Genomic DNA, 21430 nt, shown 5'->3' on the forward strand with positions numbered 1-21430 from the left:
AACAGCGGCACCTATCATTTGTGTGGTTAATTTCACAGGACAAAAATATATTATGTAATGTGTCAAGTTGGGCTTCACGTTTCTCACAAAGCATTAAGAGAAATATAAATATCTGGAATGATTGTTTTGACTTTCCTACATTTCTCATTCTTAAGAAAACTGACGAAGCTTTCTTAAGAATGTGAAATGAGAATGCCAGGTAGTGCGTATATTTGTTTTACACAATAAGTCAAAATCAGTGCCAAGTATTGTACATCCATGCTGTTATAATTGTTCTAATTAAGACTTTGTGACACTAATGATTTCCATTTATAGTCAGACAGAGACATGCAGCAGAGATCTTAAGTAGGAAATTAAATCATGACAGCTGCATTGACGAATAATGACCTCATGAAGACTAATTGGTTACCGCCCCATAAATGCTTTCTTTCTTAGTATCAACAGACATTTCAGTTTATTGCTATTTAGTCCTTGGTTGTCATTGGATTTACTTAACAATATAAATAATACAATGATAGAGGCAACAGGTGAGATTTGCATGTGATAGTGCCTGCAGAGCTCAAGTTCAACCTCATTTTTATTGCCGTTTTTAGAGAAACAAGAGCAGTGGGATACATTTGGAAGCCTGGACAGACTCAAATGTTGATCACATATCTGTAAATGTGATTGATCAGCAGTTTATGATACACTTTATTAAGATTTCTTAAATGGTCTCCATGAAATATATGTTTTTCTTTACCAGTCAAACTCTCAAATAATAAAAAAAAAAAACTCCATTAGTCCCAAAGTATGGTTGTAACTTATTGTCTAAGGTTCTTTAAAGAATTGTTGTGGATGCTGATGGCTGTGGGCAGGAATGATCTCCTGTAGCAGTCTGTATTACAGGGGCCCCGAAGAAGCCTCTGACTGAAGTTTGAAAGTTGTTAATAATTTTCTTGATTTTATAAAAAATCCTTCTTTGGATCATCATCTCCAGTGGTTCCACAGTAGCCGCCAGAACAGAACCAGCCTTTTTATCAGGTGTTAGAGACTTTTTGTTTTTTGTTGTGACTCCAACAGATGATGGCAGGATATGTTGCGCTGTACAGGTGAACAAGGAGTTATTTATACTCCTCAACCACCACCACATCTTGACCTAATCCTGTTTTCTTTGAAATCTACAGTCAGGTTGCAGAATTTTATTGGAAAAGGCACATTTGTTCCCTGAATATGAACTACTTTGTGATGGTTTTTACATAAAATCTTATTAAAATGCATTAATACCAGTGTTTTCAATATGTCATAATGTAAGAAAATTAAAGATGCGTGACAACTTTCTTAAGCCGCTGTATATGTGAGTAAAAGTCTGTTTTCTATTCCTTTATAATCAATTAGCATTGAGTGCATTTTATAATTGAAACTGAGCTGCAACTATTGGGACTCTCTTGCTGTCACTCGAGACAACAACCAGAAAATGCTTCAATTGTATTTGCAGCTCGGTTATTGTCCCGCCTTTTGCCTTTTCCGATTGGCCAATTTTCAGAGTAGGGCTTGAATTCGGAGCGCTCTGATTGGTCCGGAGGGCTTTCTGTTTTGGTCGCCTGCCAGCAGCCGTCTGGAAGGGGAGGGGAGCCGTCTGCCTTCCGCTTCTGGGGCTGGATTGACACACAATGAGGAGCAGAGAGGCCGGGGAGACGCTCCACAAACGCCGCTGTAAATAATTATAACAATCACAGAGGCCGGAGAAACATGGAGAACCAGGTACGGTTCGTGTCTCCTTTCGGAATGGGAGGTTTTTACGGGGAAACGGGCAGCACGCAGGCGGTTGGCTGGCAGGGGAGAAATGAATCTTCCTTTCTGCGCGTGAGAAAGGGGAGAAAAAAAACTCGTAGTTGTTTGGCTCTGGAGCTGTGCTAGCTGGGCACTCATACATCGGTATTTACTACTACAGCACTCAGCACCGCTGCCTAGCCACATCCAAGCACACAAAGAGACCCCCGCTTGGGTTTTTATTCTGCTCTGGTTCCTTCAGAAACGCACGCAAACCGTTTACAGCTCGCGAGAGTCAGTTTATATCGGGGCTTTTGGTGTAGCTAAGCTAAGCTAATTTATGTATGAGGAGAGTGTCGGCCGTTGGCTAAAGGCTAAGGAGCAGCTACAAGGCGCCGGGGGAAAAGATTTGTCCTGCTCCAGGTTAGGCTGCTGAGGCTGGGTGTTGTCTCCGCCGCCAACGACCTGAAATCTGAACAACACAGAGGAGCTGATAACGACAGGAATCTTACAACACTCTGGAGAATATTTGCATTATTTGCTCACAGCTGGTTAATGTTCACCACGCTCAGGACTGCACAGGATTCCTACGCAGAATGGAAAAGTATGGAATTTAGTATTAGTTGTTTTCCAGGTTGAATAAGGATGAGGAAGAAGTGTTTGTCTTTCCAGATTACTTGAATCATTGTCCAAAAGTTGGATCCATGCATTTGTCCAGATATCTGTTTTTCTTTCGTGCATCCATTGATTCAAACAGTACATCTGTCTTTACTTTTACTATTATATTTTCTTCCATCCAGGATCTATTCATAAATCTATCTCTCAATACTTAATAGATGCATGCATATATTTTTTCATTCATTCATCAATGCATAGTTTTTCCATCCATACATCCATTGTTACCTGTATTTTTACATAAATATATGTTTTTCAGTAGAGACACTCATCACTGCACACGCATTTCCATCAATTCATCAAAAAAGTCATTATTTTCCATATGTACCTCTTTTATTTCCTCCACTGACTTAAAAATATCCATTTTCACTTTCTGTATATATGAAAATGCACATAATTATCTATTTTTCTAGAGGAGTTTCAAACACCTTAAATTTTCTGATATTTTATAATTTATTTTTGTAATTCAGTGACTTTTCCCCCATTTATTTTAGGCTTGTATATAAAATGGACAGATATCTTAATGAGGAAAAGTATGAATTTCAGTATTGCATTTGTGTATTAGACCTGAATTTAAATTGGAGGAGGTAAAAATGATCAGAAGCCACATGAATAGAGGACAAGATCCTAAGAGGTGCATTAGCTAAATAATAGAAATAAAGTATGCCAAACTGATGCTTTGAACTGAAGGACTAAAATCTAATATCTAATCTAATACAAGTATGTGTGTAAATCAAAAAGTAAGACAGCTATGGCATTGCTGGAATAGTTGTCCCTCAATTTATAACACATACTATGTTGTTACCCAGAATAACTAAAAAGCAGTTTGTAGATGAAAAATTGATATTGCCAACAAATGTTAATAAATGAAATGCTGTTTTTAGTGGTTGTGCTACTGCTAAATGTGTGAGCTGACTTGTAGTAGTCATTTTCTATAGCCAAAAGCTTGTGTTCCTAGCTTTATAATTTGATATTTCTACTGTTTAAACAGCAGCAAAGAATGCGAAGGCTCAAAAGAAGAAAGTCATTCTGCTTACATTCTTTTTCTAAAGTAAATATTGATGTTAAATGCCGAGATATCTGATGAAAATCTAATCCTACGCTAATTAAGTGCTCGTGTATCAAATCAGTTTTTTTGTTTTTTTTAGTGTAGCTAACTTGAGTCGTCTTCACTCAGTAACTCCATCCAGACTGAAGAGTGTTGTCAACCAGGTCCGGTAATGATTATATATGTTGTATTTGGGAAGCAAAAAACAACAGTATTTTTGAGTTTTTCATCAAACTCAATCCACTCTCTTAGAGCAACTCTAATTATTAAATCAGTACAAAGTTTTCTAAATTAGTACAAGTTGTAATCCTAGTAGCATTGACAAAAGCTGGATTTATCTACAGTGACACAGTCTTTACCATTTCCAAGGTTTCTCTTGCTTTTAGAAAATTTCAGGTGCCAATATGTCTGAAAAGAGGATTTGTCTTTATAGGTTGCATTCTTTTTTATTATCTTCTAAGAATGTAAAAGAAGAAGTTCTTAAAATAATTATAGTTTAATTCACATTGTAAATGACTTAATGAATCAAATCTGGGTGGGTTGTTCTCTTTTACGGTAATTGGGAGCATAATGAACCTTGTGTTTTAAAACAAACCCTGTCATTAGGACTATAAAGCAAACAAACAAAAGGTAGGTTTTTTTGCTCACTGTTCATCTTCTGTAGACAAGTCTTCCCTTCATTTCTTTATTTATTGGTCTTATTTGCTCATGAAAAAAATCCCTTTAAAACTATTTAAATATTGACAGAAGTCTGTAGTGTTTAGTATTTTATATGTTCTGGTTAAAGACGGTAAAATGCATGTAGGTAAATCTATCAGTCTGTGTGTGTTAGTGGCGAATCCAGTCTCCATTACCTCACAACGTAATGTATAATTTTAAGGGTTAGTTTCTAATCCACATTTGATTAATGTACAAAATTGCTCACTTAGGGTTTATGTCATCTGAAGATGAACATTTTATTCAGAAAGTTCAGTAAGCCAAATTATAGATCTGCTGTCTGTGGAGGAAATGCAGCTTGGTGCGTCCCAAATGCCTGAGGCTGTAGGAGGTTGGGTTTTCAGGGTGAAGCCACACACACTCGTGGAAAGTGGCTCATCCACTTTCATGGAGCTAGACTCTATTCAGCGTTGACCCCCTTTGAAGTCTCAACCGCCCAAAGACGACTTCTGGTACAAGTTAAAAGCAAATTCTAGCTTTTTGGTCTGTTATAACTTAAACTCCAGGTTTGTCACTGCTATTGGAAAATGGTCTAATCACACCACTGTCCTATATTTAAAATTTTTAAAGATTTGTTCACGTTCACCTGCAAAGAAACGGCTCAAATCTGCCAAAAATGTTGCACTCCTGTCTGTTTATTCCTGTCATTTTAACACAAGTTTTTCTTCTTTTGTGGTTTGGTAGCATCTTGAAGTTTATTTAGTGCACATTTGTTGATATTAACATTACTACCAATTTCCAAAATTAAGAACAAAAATGACAAAAACTGTATTTTTTATCAGTTTGAAAGTAGTTTTTAATTTTTATATTCATCCAAAGTAAAAATTAACAAAAAATTGACCAATCAGAATTTTATGGCCATTTTCAGCCTTGCCAACTGATATTTCTCTGAGAATTATAATATAAGAATATCTGAAACGGTGTCTTGGTATTATTTAAAAGCAGAAAATGAACGCAGAATTCACATTTCACTATTTTTCCTCAACTTATATTGGTTGATGTGTTTAGTTTGGCTAGCATTACTGAAACAGAAGTCCCTGAAACAGTAGGATAACACCTGGTTGTCATTATAGTATAATTTACAATTTATCAATCACTTTGCTGTGTCTGTCGTTTCCATAGACAGAAGGAACTCCCCCTTCAGTCATTTGGCAAATCCTTCCTTATGGTGGTGGCACTCGTCCTTGAAGTTCTTTGTGCAAAGAAAGAGGATTTTCCCCACCAGTGTGGATACATTTCTAAGAAAAATAACATTTAACCAGTCACTTAGAAAAGGCTCTAATGCTGGGTGTAATTAAATTTGTGGGTTAACACACCCTCACAATTTAAATACAAAAATAATGTGAGAAATAAAAATGGAGGATTCTCAAAATTGTTTAGCCGGAAATCGATGAACTGTGAATATAGAAACTGAACAGATTTAAAAAATATAACGGCATGTAATGATATCTACGCAGAACAAGGAGAGACTAAATTAAACCTTTCTGCACTCCTAAATTACAAGTACACAACAAAATGTGTTTCAAGGCTAAAAACGTGGATTTTGCTTTATAAGTCCCCTTCAGAGGAAGCCTTCTTGTTTCTAACTGACCTGTCCGATCAGTGTTAATCAAGGTCGATATTGTCTGATTCTTGTTGACAGATTATTTCTCAGTGTATCTATTAGTTGACTCTGTGTAAAAGCTCCATAATTGAGTTGTCATTCCCAGTCGTGTTGTGAAGCTCATGTTGCAACGGGAAACTGTGTCAGTCTGCAGTGGTTGAAATGTCAAGATGTTCTGCAGAGTTGTGTGGCGTTTGAATAAACTGAATCAAATCCAAGAAATACAGAAGTCTGTGAATGTTTTGTTTGAATTAAAGTCTCGGGGAAATTGGAATATTGTTACATCACAGTGGTTTGTTTGGTCAGACTGCATGCCTATAACTAAAGTGAACTTTATGTGCATCTGATCTCCTCTGGTTTCTGATGATCAGATCTTATTGCAGAATCAGTGCAGCAGGGTTGACATGTTTGATTTGTCATGCAGCTTGTTAAATTCCTTACTCTCTAATTCACACACCTAGTTTCAAATAGTCACTTGCTTTCATTGGAGGCCTCACTGACTGTATTTGCAATAGGACAGTGTCTCTTTAGGACGTAAGATTTTCCAAAACAGATTACCGTTTCACTGTTCCTGCTGGTTGTGGACGGCTGATGTAAGCTATGATAGTCTGATCTTCACCCAAAGACTATTTTGGTCATCGCTCGGTGTCGCTGTGTGTGCGCTCTCTCTTTGGGTCAGTGTTCCTGCTTTTCTTTCAATCGTTTATTAGCTTGAAGAGATTAATGGATGTTATTTATTTATGGCCGCCGGGAGTTCATTGTTTTCATGGGAGCCAGCAAGTCTGCCAGAATTTGTGTTTCCCCTCAGTTGGAGAGAAAAAAAACAGCGTGGTCATGCACACATCGTCGCTGTTTTAGCAGTTTTGCTTTATTTGCTTTTAAATCAGGTGCATTTCTTTTGATCGAAATGTCTGTTATTTTTGCTTCAGATTGTGAATTTGTCTGCATATTATTAATATTTGAGATGAATGAACATTTTACTCCTGTAATTAGCACCCATCTGTTTTAAGCTTGTTCTCTTTTTCTTCTTGCCTTGTTTTTTATAAGTTAATATGATCTTTGATTTTAATGAAAACATAGACATTTGGGGGAAAAAAACTCCTACAATATAGATGCAATATTTGGCACACAGAGAGTTGAAGCTATTGACTTGACTTATTTACTGTCTGACAGTGAATGATACTAAACCTTTTCTGTTTTATTAATTTAGGATTGCCAACATTATTTTTGCTAAATGCCTCAATTCAGAGGTTATTTGGAAAGCCCAGTTGAAGTTTTCATGGCTTTGTAAGCTTTGCTCAACAATGACAGGTCATATTTTAGCTCACTCTTACCTGAACTCAACTACTCGCCTGGAATGACGCAGAGCGAAATGTTAAAATCTTTAGTCGAGAGGAAAATCAGCTAAAATGCAAACGTAGCTCCCTGTATCATTCAACCATCAAATATTGGCTCAGTCTTATGAAAACATTCCCAAGCAACAACATAATATCCAAGTGGTTTTATAGTAATCATTTTATTGAGAAAATAAAAAAATAAATTCTCAGTCAATTCTTTAAAATCCTGGATTAAACCTAATTTGTCAGAAAGTTTGTAATTTTTTTTGCGGAATAATAGGGGGGAATAACCGAAAACCATTTGGTTTAAAATTTTTGTGTGTTACACACTTAATATTAATGCAACTGATTCAACATGCAAAATTACAGAGAAAGCAACTTTGGGTCATTCTTTCCAGATGCTTGATTATATGTTCATCTGTTCCAACAATTAGGCAAATACAACCTGAGACTGTGAAGCCATCATGCTGTTCAGGAAGCAGACGGGGTATGAAATGTCTGTAAAAAAAACCCTGAAAAACAAAAAAACAGAAAAGACCCTGGAAAGATGTTGGTGAAAGCTGGCAATAGAGAATTTACTGCAGTGAACTCTGTACTAACAACATGGGCTGAAACGCTACTCTGCAAGGAAGAAGCTGTTTCTCCTAAACTAGCATAAAGAGTCAGATTAGAGTTTATAAATGCACTTTGAGGCTATGGTTGTTTTAGTTTTAGAGGCATGTTCCTTATTTTTATGCAGCTAAAATTAGAGTATTTGGCCATAAGCCTGTCACTATAAATTAAAATATTAAAATGACAATTTCTATTTGCATGCTTGTTTTTGTTTTTTGCCAAAGTTCTTTTTACAAGAGTCCTAACTGGCAGCTTTGGCTGTTTTCCCTGTCTGAGCTGAATGACTAATATGTTTTGAAGGAAATTTTTGTTCATTTGAAACAGCATAATCCATTTTATTTGTTTTTGTTTATTTTGGATAATTAGACTGTCTTTCCAGCTCTAGTACTAAATGTTCTTAATGTTTGAGAAGGTGTTCTTCCATTATTATGCCTAAGTCATGTGAAAATGATCTCAAAACAACAGTATCGTTTTTCACCATAATTTCTGCAACAATTTATTGTCCATTTAATTTTATTGTGTTATGGATTTATGGCCATAATTTTTATTATTAAAAAAAGGAGAACTTTCAAGCCTGAAAATACCGTTCCTCCAAATCCTGACTGTTACACCAGTTCTGTCGGGAGAAATAAAACCAGATTGTTTGACCCAACTCTCACACACATTATTTTGGTATTTAGCAAGTAAACATACTGGTGGTGTTTCTAATTGGCTTTAAATGTTTAGTCTGATTTAATGTAATTGTATGTAAACGTTTGATTATCTGTTTGTATTTCCATGGCAATACAAATTTTTTTTTTTTTTCCCCCACCAGGGGGTCCTTTTTGTGGGCTCTAGTGTCCCTTTTTTCATAGTAGGCTGACAGGAAAGGGGGAAGGACAGGGGGGAAGACATGCGGCAAATGTCGTCGGGTCCGGGGATCGAACCCGCGACGGCCGCGTCGAGGACTGAGGGCCTCCAAACGTGGGGCGCGCTAACCTCTACGCCACCGGAGCACGCCCCAATACTAATTTTTAATATATAAATATGCTACTTCTTCTGATTGTATTGCTTTAATTCAAAAGATTATTTTGTGTTTATGTTTTGTCCTTTCTGTAAAAATACACATTTCCTAATGTGGTGCTTCTTTTGTTTGCCTGTTATTTGTCCAAACAAAAGAAAATATTAAGCACTAAATTTTGGCACTGATTATGAAAATTTAAAAGAAAGCTCATCTGAAATAGCTTCAAATAATTATTCAGCTGATTTAAATTGTACGCTTAGGTTGAAGTTTAATTTTATTACGTTTACACCAACTTTATGAGCTTGACTTTTATTCAAAAGCATAAATATTATCCATTTACAGGATCTTGTCCAATTAAAAGCAGTTCTTGCAGTCGAGGAGCTGGGGTAAATGACTAAGCCATACTTAACTTGAAATATTGGCTTCATTGATTGTTATGTCATTAAAAGAGTGGCTCATTAATTTCCCTCTATTTGTCAAGTCTGTAATTCATCACCCTCATTTATTCCCTGTTGGGCTAATGCGTCTTGATTATTGGCAGATATTCATACCCTCGCCCAGCCATTCGGCATCAGATTAGCCAAATTAATCGATAAAATGTCAGTGTAAAATTAAACGTTATATTCAGTTGCTTAACAAAACACTCCAGCCTTTCTCTTTTAGTTTCCTCTCTTTATGTTTTGCTTATCTGATTTTCTGCGAGTCCTTGGTGGGGGAGGGTGTGGTTAATGATCAGAGCGACTCCCCCGTCTTCTCCCCGTTGGCACGCTGGAGTTTAAGGGCATTACTGTCACAGGACGGCCAGGCAGAGAGAAGGAGAGCGCCAAACGAGCTCTTCGCGGTCCCGTCCCATCTAATCCCTCCACTCATGAGCCACACCGTGCCATTTCCAAATCCACACATTCTTCAGGCCTTCCCTGGCCCCCTGTCTCTCTCCACTTCATTCCTCACCAACACCCCGTCTCGGTGTTCTCCTTCTGCACTCCTCTTCATCTTCTATAATCACAGCGTCATTTGCGAGGCTCTCTCCTGTGATTGTCAGTGGCAGACAGCAGTAGTCCAATAATGTGCTCCTTTCCTGGACTCCTCTTTTGAGATCGGGCTGCTTGGGCGTCAAATTACTCTTAATTTCACTGAAAGCGTCCCGACACCAGACCAGCTTTGTGTCTGTCCAGACGCCACCCTTCCTTCCCCTCTGAAGTGTCACCAGACTTTGAGCAGAGACTTGAAGGTTTTTGTTCAAGGTGGAATCGGGGAAATGATGAATAGTGGGTCCCCGGATTAATCGCGTTGCTGGCTTCGCTTATGTTTATTTCATAAGACGGCTTAGTTTGCAAGGTGTTTCTGCTGCTGTAATTTATCACAGCAGAAGAAGTGGTATGAAGCCACCTGGACAGGGCTCACACTAAAGGTCTTTTTCGTTATAGATCAGTGTAATTAAATATTTCCATTAGGGATGAACCAATGTACTTTCTGATACAGAGATCTATCGGTTCAGCCAATACAGAAACGCAGGTGATTTGACTTTGACTTATTTTTTAGATGTAGACAGAAATGTACTATATTACAAATTTATTTGATAACGCTGCACCAGTACAGCTCACTTAAACACCAGTTACTTCACAAACTTGGCCAAGTATGTAAAAATGACAACTTAAATCTCATTTTAGAAGTATAATCAGCAAAAGGACAAAAACAACTTCTTAACTGCAGAGTTCTTTCCGCCATGCTGGAAGCTTGAACTTAAACATTTTTCAGAGTTTCGTTCCTCTGGTAAGGCACAACCCCACCAGTGATTGGAACATCCCACCACTCCTATCCCAGCCTCGGTTATCTCTGACTGGCCACTCCAGGCTGAAAGTCTTTTCCCTCTGTGTTTGGACCTTGAATTGCTAAGTTAAAGCAAACTTAAAAACATGCTTGTGAAATTGAGAAGGTTATCTCGAATACTACCATTTCCATCAACGTTTTCTGATGCGATATTTCAAAATGTCAAACGTTGATGGAACCTGTGAATCTGTGGCTGGACTTGTAAAGATGTTCAGCGAAGCTCTGTGTTTCTTATTGGCTGAAATGAAGAAGTTCATCAATTTTTGGCTTGATAATTTAAGACTATCAAGAGAAATGAAGCGATACACATAGATTATGAGGTAGGAGCAAGTTGATCTCAAGTCTCTGCCTCCTGATAAACCTTTTATGTGTTTTTTCTTTGTAAATATAACTTTGCTTGGATTTTATTTTGATTTCTTTCCAGTGCACGGTGCAGGTGAAGCTGGAGTTGGGCCACAGAGCTCAGCTGAAGAAGAAAGTGACCTCTGAAGGCTTCACCCACGACTGGATGGTTTTTGTCAGAGGCCCAGAGACCGGCGACATCCAGCACTTTGTAGAGAGGGTCGTCTTCCGCCTGCATGACAGCTTCCCCAAACCCAAGAGAGGTAAACGCTCAACATTATATTTAAATGCATGTCTAAACACTTATACTGTTTATTCAATACTCTGTGATGAATCTGATATTCAGCAGTTCTTTAAGCTTTGAAAGAGGTCAGATTAAGGGCAGATGATTGAGATAATCTGTAGAATAGATATAAGGAATAAAAATGAATAAAAACGAATAATGCATCAAATCCAATTTACATTTCTAAAACTCTTATGAATTGATCTACAAATTTGACCATTTAATTAAATGTTTTCAAATTATTCCATCAAGTAGACTGGTACAAGAAACAAAGTTAAATGTTTGGTATGCGAGAAGTTTTTTATTTGAATTCTCATGACTATTGTTTTCAATTTAGAAATGTTTTTTTTTTTTTTTTTATTCTGTTCATTTTAAATTGGAATTATTCTGAATTACGGATGGGCATTTGACATATTTATTATTATTGGGATTTAATTTTTTTTACTGGTACATTGTTTTATTGTGAGAACGATAAACTGCAATTCCTCTAGAAAATGGACAGTATTATCACTTTTGCCATTTTGTCCTCTGTTGGTTTCATAAAAGTATTACTATTATAGATATTGGTACTTTCAAAAACATCATTAAATGCATGTAAAGTATACAGTTTAGTGAAAAAAAATAAATCTAACTTCTGCAGAAGAAGTGCTGGGTACCGTTTTGTTACTGCAGCAATCAGACTTCAGATTAATTAAAAGATACAGTAAAGTACAAGTACATACTTTATCGGCACTTTTATGACATAAAATCCTGCAAAAATATTGTGATTAAAATCACCCATGTGTGGATGTATAAATCAAATTATTATCGTCAGTGATGAGTGTGTGTCTGTCTGCAGTATGTAAGGAGCCGCCATACAAAGTGGAGGAATCGGGCTACGCAGGCTTCATCATGCCTATTGAGGTTTACTTCAAGAACAAGGTGCGACCTCCTCAACACTACTTTCTAGTGCATGTATTTTATGGTGTGGAGAAAGAAAATTGGGATAACAGAGTAGGAAAAAAAGCTGCTTGTACGTGCCTGATACATTGTTCCATTTCTTAAATGGTTCACACATCTTTCCAACTATCCTTAAAGTATGTGGATTTTTTTTTTGTTCTATATTTAAAGGCTGATCATTACACACACCTGCTTTATTTGAATTAGTAGCTAAATGTTATCTGGTGTCATTTGAGTGTAGGCAGATGTTGAATGTGTTGGAACCCTGTTGTTGTTCGAAAAGTGGTCGACTTCAGTCCTCAAAGGGTTAATGCAGGTTTTAGTTGTGGCCCTGCTCCAACACCTGATTCAAATCACCGGATTATCTCCTCAGCTTTTCAGCAAGTTCTGCTGCAGCCTGAAAATGTTGCAGTCATTCAAGTCTGTGTGTGTTAAAGCAAGAAAGTATCTAAACCAGTGGTGTCCAAACTGTCAAGTGAAAATGAAAAAGTTTATTTACTTTATTGAAATTTTACTCGAACAACAATATTTTTTTTTACCGATCAAGTTGTTCGTACAGCACATTTCTGCAACAAGTGCTTTAAATGACAAAACACAAAAAAGTCAGAAAATCTGTCACCAAAAATGAAAATCATTAATGATGAAAAACACAAAAATGCTTCAGACTGATGCCTTATTTAAAAAAAAAAGAGACAATTTTCAAAATTTTTTAAGCATTTTTTGTTTTTTCTTCATTGGACAATTTTTTAAAATTTTTCTTTTACCTTTGTTGACTTTTAGTGAAGGGCTAAACAAAATCATTTCAAAGGTCATAAAGAGCCCATGCACCACACTTTGGACACCCTGGTCTAAACCATGCATGGCAAAGCTCTCAAAGACTGGAGCTCCCTGCACCTTGTGTTATTTATAAATGAAAAAATTAAAATGTATTTTTCAAATCCAAATGTGCTGCTTTTATTTTGAAAAGCTTTTATTGTGAAGATTTCTGCCTTCATTTCATTTCACTCATTTAATACAGTTCCTGTACTTGTGTCCTGTATGTTGTTGATATTTTATTTAAATGATGTTTAGTTTTATAAAAACAAGTATTTTACTTCCCAGTCACTAAGACTCTGAGGAGAGTTAAGAATCAAAAAGACTTTTATTTTGAGCTCACATAATTTCTCGGTAATTAATTTTGCATCTTGGTGATTTAGTGAAAGTTTATATGGCTGCAGTTCGGAAGGAAGATAATAAGTTTGTGCTATCAACATTAGTTTGGTGTTGACATAACATTAAGTGTACATAATTCTCATTTCCTTTCTGATTTCTTCAAATTTTCCTTCCAAGAAATGTCACTTATTATTCAGTAATATTTTCTTCTTACAAAACCAGTTTTTTCTTTTTTTTCTTTCTTTTCATTCAGCATCTCTTGTGGCACATAAAACAAGTTTTTATCCTCTCTCTCTGGTTCAGGAGGAGCCAAAAAAAGTCATCTTCAACTATGACCTGTTCCTTAACCTGGAGGGAAACCCTCCCGTTAACCACCTGCGCTGTGAGAAACTCACCTTCAACAACCCCACCAAAGAATTCAGGAAAAAGCTCATCAAGGCAGGAGGGGTAAGAAGTCTGTCACTGACGGCTTTACTCAACAAGAGCTTAGAAGAGTTTAGGTCAGATTACAGTAAAAATTAGATCACATTTCTTTTTCATTTCACTCATTAAATACAGTTCCTGTAGTTGTTAATCTTTGAAAACGAGCCTCTGTACAAAGTGTTAAATTATTCAGAATAAATGCTTAAAAGTGAGTTGCAGCACCACTGTGTGAAAATGAATGATACAATGTGTCAGCAAGTCAAAACACTGACATCAAAATGAGAAGAAATTACTGCCGAGTGTTCAGTGGTAAACTCTGATACGTTAAAGTCACTGCAAGAAAACAATTAAATCCTGCAAGAGTGGCGGCATTTAATAAAATTCACCTGAGATACCCAAGTGATCCACATGTATAAAAGACACAATCGATAAAAATGTAAGTGTTGAACAAACTAAATAGTATTAAATACTTTGTTGAGAAGTCGTTCTTGTTAATGAGTCTTTCAAAATGTCTCCTGTATGGAGAAACATTTAATTTATTCTTCCTTTTCTTCATATATTTCCATATGTTGTCAATTGAATACAAATCAAGTGATCAAACTTGGAAATCCAAACTTGTTTCTTCAGAATTTTATCCGGAATGTTTCGATATATTTCTGTATTTGGACAACTTTTAGTGTATTGTCTTAATATTGTCAAACAAATTAAAGTATTTTAAAATATTTTTTCCTTTATTTCACCAGAAAAAATCCCCCACTGAGGTCCAGATCTCATTTTCAAGAGGGACCTGAGCAGAAATCTGCAACACACAAGTGTGGCAATAAAAAACCTGCAGGCCAATAGTCACCAAAACCATTTCTAATCAAATCCAGGCATGATCTGCTTAGAAATTGTTTCAATATTACAAAAGATTAACATTTGCTTTGACCACCAAACAGAACCAAACATCTGTTCTCTCATATTAATTTCAAAAAGCTTTGTGTTCATCAGAACTTTACTTCAAATAAGCTGAACCTCTTCATAATCCCAAAGGCTCCAAATTACTGCCTGCCGTTTTGAACTTGGGAGTCTACCGGTGGTTTTGAGTGTCGGCAGAGAAACACAGTGACTCATGTGTATTTAATTTCAGATACTGGTGGTCCCTGAGGGGGCTGAAGCTATGTCGAGGCCCAGTCCGGACTACCCAATGCTTCCCACCATCCCCCTCTCAGCCTTCTCAGACCCCAAAAAGACAAAGACCTCTCATGTATCAAAGGTAGGACAAAGGGAGAAACATCATTTGGTTAAAGTCCACTTGATCACTTGAGCTCCGTCCACATTGTTTGCAGGTATAGATGAAATAAAAATGTATATTTTTCCTTTTTGAGAAAAAGCCTGACTCAAGTTAGTAATTGTTCCCAGCTGTTTTTGTGCATTCGTGTGCAGGATTACTCTCTTCTTATCTGCGGAGTGAGGGTGCACATTAGGAGGAAAACTGACTCCTTTGCATTTTTCAAAGATGAATCAGTTGCAGAGTAGACCTGACAGGGACTTTATTCTTTTGCAGGCGTATATTTCTATGATTTCTTTTACAGATATAACCAGAATCTAAAAAAATCTTGATAATTCCTCGTTTTCAGTCTAGCCCTGCATGTTTTGGGTGTTTCCCCAGCAGCCACGCACTTGTCTTAAATGAATGTGTGATTAACAGACTTCTGCAGCATTGCATGGTATGCTGAGGAGGTAATGCATTCATTTGAATGAGGTGTGCTGGAGCAGAGGTGCAGTAAAAACATGTTGGATAATGAGCTCTAAGTCCATGGTAGAGAACCGCTGGAAAGCGAATACTTTATTTTTATTTCTTAAATCCATATTTTTAGCTTTTAATTGAAGAGGAGCTTCAATTACAACCTTAATTAAAGTAAAATTAACTTATTTTTCTTATTAATAATATTAAGTTATTTATCTGCTGTATGTTGAGCATTTCTCCACTTTAAATACTTAACCTGAAGTAATTTTAATTAATGCTTACCTTGTTCATGTTAGCTTTGACACCTTAAGTAATTAACAAGGTAACTTGCATTTATTCTGTGAATTTCTATGCATTTTTTAATGTAGGTGTTTTGAAGTATAATATTGAATAAATAAGCTTAAATAATAAATAACCAGAATAACCAGACCTGCCACTTAAAAAAATAAAATAAAATTGATTGTCAGAATAATCAATTATTAAAATAATCGTTAGCTTCAACCCTGATAAGTCAATCAGAAAGCATTGAGCGTTTCACATTTAGGAGTGTTTATGTAGCTGCAGATTCAATCTTTGATACAAATAATGAAGCGTTAACTACAGGAATGCTGTTGTTACATTTTAGGCAACAAAATGTTTTTCTATTTCTTTTTTGTATATTTTCAATCTTGTACAAAGGGGTTAAGTAAAAAATCTGCAGAATGGGACAATTTCATCATAATATTTTTTTCAGCTAATCATGAGAATAAATGGTAGAATACTTAATTACTAAAGTAATCTGTATCTGCAAACCTTAGTTTAAATTAATGGCCATCAGAATGATGCTATTTCAAAATTGACCGACTTGAACATATTCAAGTTTGTGTAGCTTCAGGAGCAAACATTTAAACGTGTAAAAATGACCCTAGATTTAATAAATGTAAAAATTTAATTCTAAAAATGCAGCATTTATGAACCTGAACCTGCTTATTTTATGTCGTAGAGCTGATGAAAGTCCTGCTGTTTTTCTCTCCTCAGGAACCAAGCAAAGAAGGAAGTGGTGGCAGCAGCAAAGGACCCAAACCACACAAACTGACCAAGGAGCACCGTGAACGATCGCGGAAAGACTCTGAGAGCAAAGGGTCGTCCAAAGGCGACGACCGAGATGGGAGCAGCAAAAGCGGTCGTGACCCTTCCTCGTCCTCCTCTTCGAAAAAGCCGTCAGAGATCAAAGTGAAGGACGAAGTGAAAGTTCAGCCGAAGGCGGCCTTCAAGGAGCCCAAGCTCACCCTGAAGGAGTCGAAGATGGACGGCATGTCCCCTAAAGGAGGGGGGGCAGGAAGCGGCGGGGGAGGCGGAGGAGGAGCGGTGGAGGCCAAAGCTCCGGGGAAACGCCCCTCCACCGTGGAGTCCCCCAAACCCAGCGCCAAGAAGCAGAAGAAGGGCAGCTCTGATGGGCTGAAGGGGCCGACCGGCGGTGCGTTCACCGGGACGTCGCCGCGCGTCTCCTCGTCCACGGCCGTCAGCCAGTCCTACGGCGAGAAGAAGCCTTCCAAGGAGAAAGGCCGCTGGCCGCCCAAAAACAAAAATGATGCCCAGGAGTTGAAGGAGCTCAAGAAACTTCCAGAGTCGGAGGAGTCCAATTCAGAGGACGAAGCGTCGTCAAAGTCAGAGGTAGGAGGATTTTTAGGTAAATACGATGGTGAAGAGTTAAAACCTGCTTCTACAAACACAAACCAGGATGCATTTAGGACTTTAGAGCTGCTGTAAATGTTTAATTCATCATATTTTCTTTAATAATGACGATTTTGTCATTTTTAATTTTTCCTTCATGCAAGAGAAGTGATGTATAAATTTTTTTTAAACTCGTACAATTTGTTGCGTTGTTCTGTATTTGTACATATCCTGAAATTTATTTTGAAAATAGGATTTTTTTCCCCCTGCTAGATGTTGCGTTGGAAAATGCATCTTACAGAAATTAATTTGGGGAAAAAATTCATAAGTAAAACCAGAATAACATAATCTGTAATTAACTGAAGAATAACTGGTCTTGTTTTCATTCGCCTGCTGTCTGTAGAATTAGAGCTTTTTGCCATTTTTGTGGTAATCAACTTAAGACATAAAGTATTCAGTTGATTCTACTCATCTTTCCCATTTATTTGTTCATATTATTAATATTTATTTAACCTGTTGTACTTTTTTAATTTCCGTTTTTCCAGCAATCAGCTGCTTCGAGTCCTTCCAACTCTACTTCCAGTTCTGACTCCAGTTCAGATTCAGACTTTGAGCCTGGACAAAAACCAGGGCAAGGTGAGTTCGGTGATTTAATTATTAGTCACATGTTTTCTTTCTACTGATTAATCTTTTAATTGACTCTGGATTTCCAGATGTCATCACTTCAAGTCGTTAGGGAACCCCTAACGGCTACGAATTTTAAATGAATTGTTTTAATCCCAACTCCAGATAGAAAATGAACTCTTCAAGTGGCATAGTTACAGCTTGACCTGGATCAAATTCTGTAAAAAAAAATTTAAATCTCCAATGAAGCACGTTTAGCTGTTTATTAGTTTATCTAAAAGATAAACAACACATTAGCTCATGATTTTAAGTCGAGCAGAAAGAGCCGAGCTTTTTAGATTTAGTTAAAAGTATTATTTTAGCTGAAATGATCAAGCATTCACTACAGGAACGCTGTTGTTTCATTTTAGGAAATAAATGCTTTTTATTATTTTAATAAGTGTATTTTTTAAGCATTTCTAGTGTAAAAAAAACTAAGCATACGTGGTTAAATAAAATGTCTCCAAAATGTGCCAATTTATTTTATTTGATTAATCAACTAGTCATCAGAATAACTGATTAATTGGTTACTTAGTTAATCAGGACATTTGGAAATTATAACCTGGTACAGTTAGTTTTTCTTCTTGCGGTGAACTTTATATTCCTCCTGTTTTGATCAAAATAAATGGCTAAAAAGTCCTAAAATTAATAGTTTCAGCTACAACTGCATTCCATTTCAGAGACATTAACTGTTGTGGTTTGGTAAATGGTTTGATTAAAAAATTTTAGTCTGTTTAGATGATAAAATTGAGGTTTTGTGTTTCTGTTCTCGTTTCTCAGGCCCGCTCAGATCCATGGTGGAAGAAATCCAGTCAGAAGAGTCGGACGATGACGACAGCAGCTCAGAAGAAGAGACGCCCATCAAAACCAATCCCCCCAACCGCGACTCTCGGTCAGTTTGAACACAATCACAAAGTTTTAAGCCAGAATCTGTATTAAATACATGCAGATTACTTTTTATTCCCAGCATTGTCAGGGTTTTTTTAAAGCCAGGTAGAGAATGTAGTTCAGGCAAACTGATTCAGTTGACTGGCTGCTAAAAGTCTCTACGCATCATCAGATGTAGACGGGCCTTTACAAGTGCCAGACAGAGTTCCTTTAGTCTGTTTGAATGACCTCTGACCTCGACCTGTGCCTCCGACAGACTCAGCCTGGACAGCGAGAGTGACAGCAGCGATGAATCGCACCGCCCCAGTCGAGACCCCGCCCCACCCCCACAGAAACACGGCTCGTCCAACAACAAAGTGAGTCTCCCACTGAGTGTTTTATTGTGTTTTTAATCAGCGCGCTGACGGGGATTTCAATCGTCTGCCGGAGCCATGTCTTGATTCTGGTGCTGCTCAAACATTAAACTACAGCGAAGCACTTAGTCAAATTAAAGAATCGTAGAAATGACTTTACGTTTTGAAGATTTACTTTTAGAAAACACATTGAGGACTGGAGGCGTACAGTCATTTAATAAACGCCGTTTGATGAGCGGATATAACCCAACTCATGCAAAACCACAACGAACTGATGCAACATTTCAAAGAGCTGAAGTTCAAGTTCCTCAGAAAAATATGAGCCAGACACGAGATCTTATAAACTTTGTATTTCACGGATGCTTTAAGCTGCTGTACAAGCTCTTGGGTTACAAAGTGTACTTACAGCTTGTCGCTATAAGCAATTAATTAGTCACGTGACAAATTAAAACGAGCTCAATCATTTAAATTTGCATGATTGGTAGAAAGAGAGAGAGAGAAATGCAAAGACTGGATGACAAAAAGCTTCAGTCTGAGGATTAGCCCTTTATTTTGAAGAGCAGCTTTGTTTACAAATACTTTGCAATCCATTTAATTTTTTGTTTTGTTTGTTTATTTGGGAAATTTAAAATGTCTTAAAGTGTTAAATGTTCAATAGAAATGAGAGATTATTGATCTTTCAGAGAGTGTACTTGCATTATTATATTACTTGAAAATGGTCTCAAAACCTGAAGAATATCTTCATTATCAAACATTTAGTCATGACAGGCCTAGGTTTGCTAAAAAACTAAAAAACTTTTTCCATTTCAAATCAGTTAAATAATTGCAGTCTTGCATTTTTTTTGTCAGTCATCTGTTGAAATACATTAAAGTAAAATGAAATATATATATATGTTTTAAATCTATTGTCCATCGCTCTCTCTCTCGTTTGCCTCCATCTTCTGCCACAGGTTGTTCGAAAAAGTCCAGATTCCTCTTTTCGCTCGGAGAAGGTGATGAAGAAGGGATACGACAAGGTAGGAAGGGTAAATCAAACTTTTTATGTCTAAACCTAAAAATAAAATAACTTTTTGCTACAATTAAGAAACAAAACAAATCTTTGACTATTTTACCTTTTTAACGACACTTTTGTTTGGATTTTCTGTTGGCATGAGAATCAAAACACCAAAAGTTGTTCAATAAATCCATCAATTTGTCAAATTATTATAATTTCTGATTCTTAACATGATCAATTATTTTATTGTAATCTACAGGTGTCCAAAGTTTGCGACCCTTAGAATAATTTTCTGTGGCTCTCAATGAGCCGCTAGTAAACAGATGATGCAGAAGAAAAATGAGATTTATCTTCATGAAAAGTAGCAACAAATTTTCTGTGACTTTTTAATAAAAAAACAGACCCATTTATCAAATTTGTCAGAATAAAAAACATTTTTGTTCCTGGGTATCAATTAAAAACATTTTCTAGACCAGGTGTTTACAATCCAAAGAGCCATTGAAATAATTTAGATCCACAAATAGAATATGACTTTTTTCTTTTTTGGGGGGGGAAAAAAACATAAATATGTACTGTAAGGATTTTGTTGTCATTTTTAAAGAGTCAAAGCTGCATTTTCTTGGGAGCAAGGGCGTAAACCCCATCTCATTATTGGGGGGGCACCATAAACAGGAAAATTTTGGGGGGGGGTTGGGAAAGTTACAGTGAAATAACGTAACATAAAATGTGGTTTAAAAAGTTTTTAAACTGTTGAGAAGTAAAACCAAAATTCAAATGTTGCTTAAATACAAGTTTTGTTCAGTCTCACTGATCTAATCTCTGCTACACCTTTACAAAAATTTAAGGTTCTAAGTAAAAAAGCTTTAATGAGCAGCTGCTCTTAATAAAATTCCTCATTAACATTGATTTATTGTAGTAGCTCCCAATACAAGTTACGCACTATTTAAATGATAACTTAAATTGCTTTATTCTTAAGCCTTTTTTAGTTTTGCCATGTCCTGGATGACTGAGAACCAGCAGGTAGATAGAAATGAATATTTGGGGGGTATTATAACTTAAATGTAACATTTAAAGCACCAGGGTTAATATAGAAAAATATTCAGATTTTATTTGTGCTTTATATTGAAGACAGTGAGAAATGAAGGCGGCTTTCTGTTTTTTCTGTCTTCTCAGCTCCCACACTCTGAGCGGGGTCCACTTGCTCAGCCCCTCTCTCCCTTTTCAAACTCTTTTAATTAATTAAAAGTTGAACAGTTAAATATGAACGACATGTTTGCTACCTTTGACAAAAAAGCTCAAGCCTATGAAAGCAGAGTAGCAGCTAATGAAGCAGCTTATCAAGATTCATCCAAAGTAAGAAAATAACGAACTGCAGTCTGATCTTTATTGTTAATATGTTTCGTCTTATTGAGCAGTGAAAGTAAATAAAATGTTTAC

At 36.6% G+C, this 21430-nt stretch overlaps 1 protein-coding gene across 2 annotated transcripts in view; it reads left to right on the forward strand.

Annotated features, from left to right (window-relative positions):
* The first annotated feature begins 1552 nt into the window (after positions 1–1552).
* Positions 1553–21430, forward strand: part of mllt1a (MLLT1 super elongation complex subunit a) — a 30337-nt gene continuing 10459 nt past the window's right edge. Inside the window, exons 1-10 of one of the 2 annotated variants that reach the window (XM_044130567.1) lie at positions 1553–1740; positions 10999–11179; positions 12038–12120; positions 13594–13737; positions 14843–14968; positions 16460–17095; positions 17641–17731; positions 18539–18650; positions 18903–19002; positions 19950–20015. In XM_044130567.1, the coding sequence (XP_043986502.1) occupies positions 1729–1740; positions 10999–11179; positions 12038–12120; positions 13594–13737; positions 14843–14968; positions 16460–17095; positions 17641–17731; positions 18539–18650; positions 18903–19002; positions 19950–20015 (1551 nt within the window). In that variant the 5' untranslated portion in view covers positions 1553–1728. Of the gene's footprint in view, positions 1741–10998; positions 11180–12037; positions 12121–13593; positions 13738–14842; positions 14969–16459; positions 17096–17640; positions 17732–18538; positions 18651–18902; positions 19003–19949; positions 20025–21430 lie in introns of both variants that reach the window. The other variant, XM_044130566.1, reaches the window with a different exon arrangement.

The sequence above is a fragment of the Gambusia affinis genome, linkage group LG10, assembly GCF_019740435.1.
Source record: "Gambusia affinis linkage group LG10, SWU_Gaff_1.0, whole genome shotgun sequence".
NCBI lineage: Eukaryota > Metazoa > Chordata > Actinopteri > Cyprinodontiformes > Poeciliidae > Gambusia > Gambusia affinis.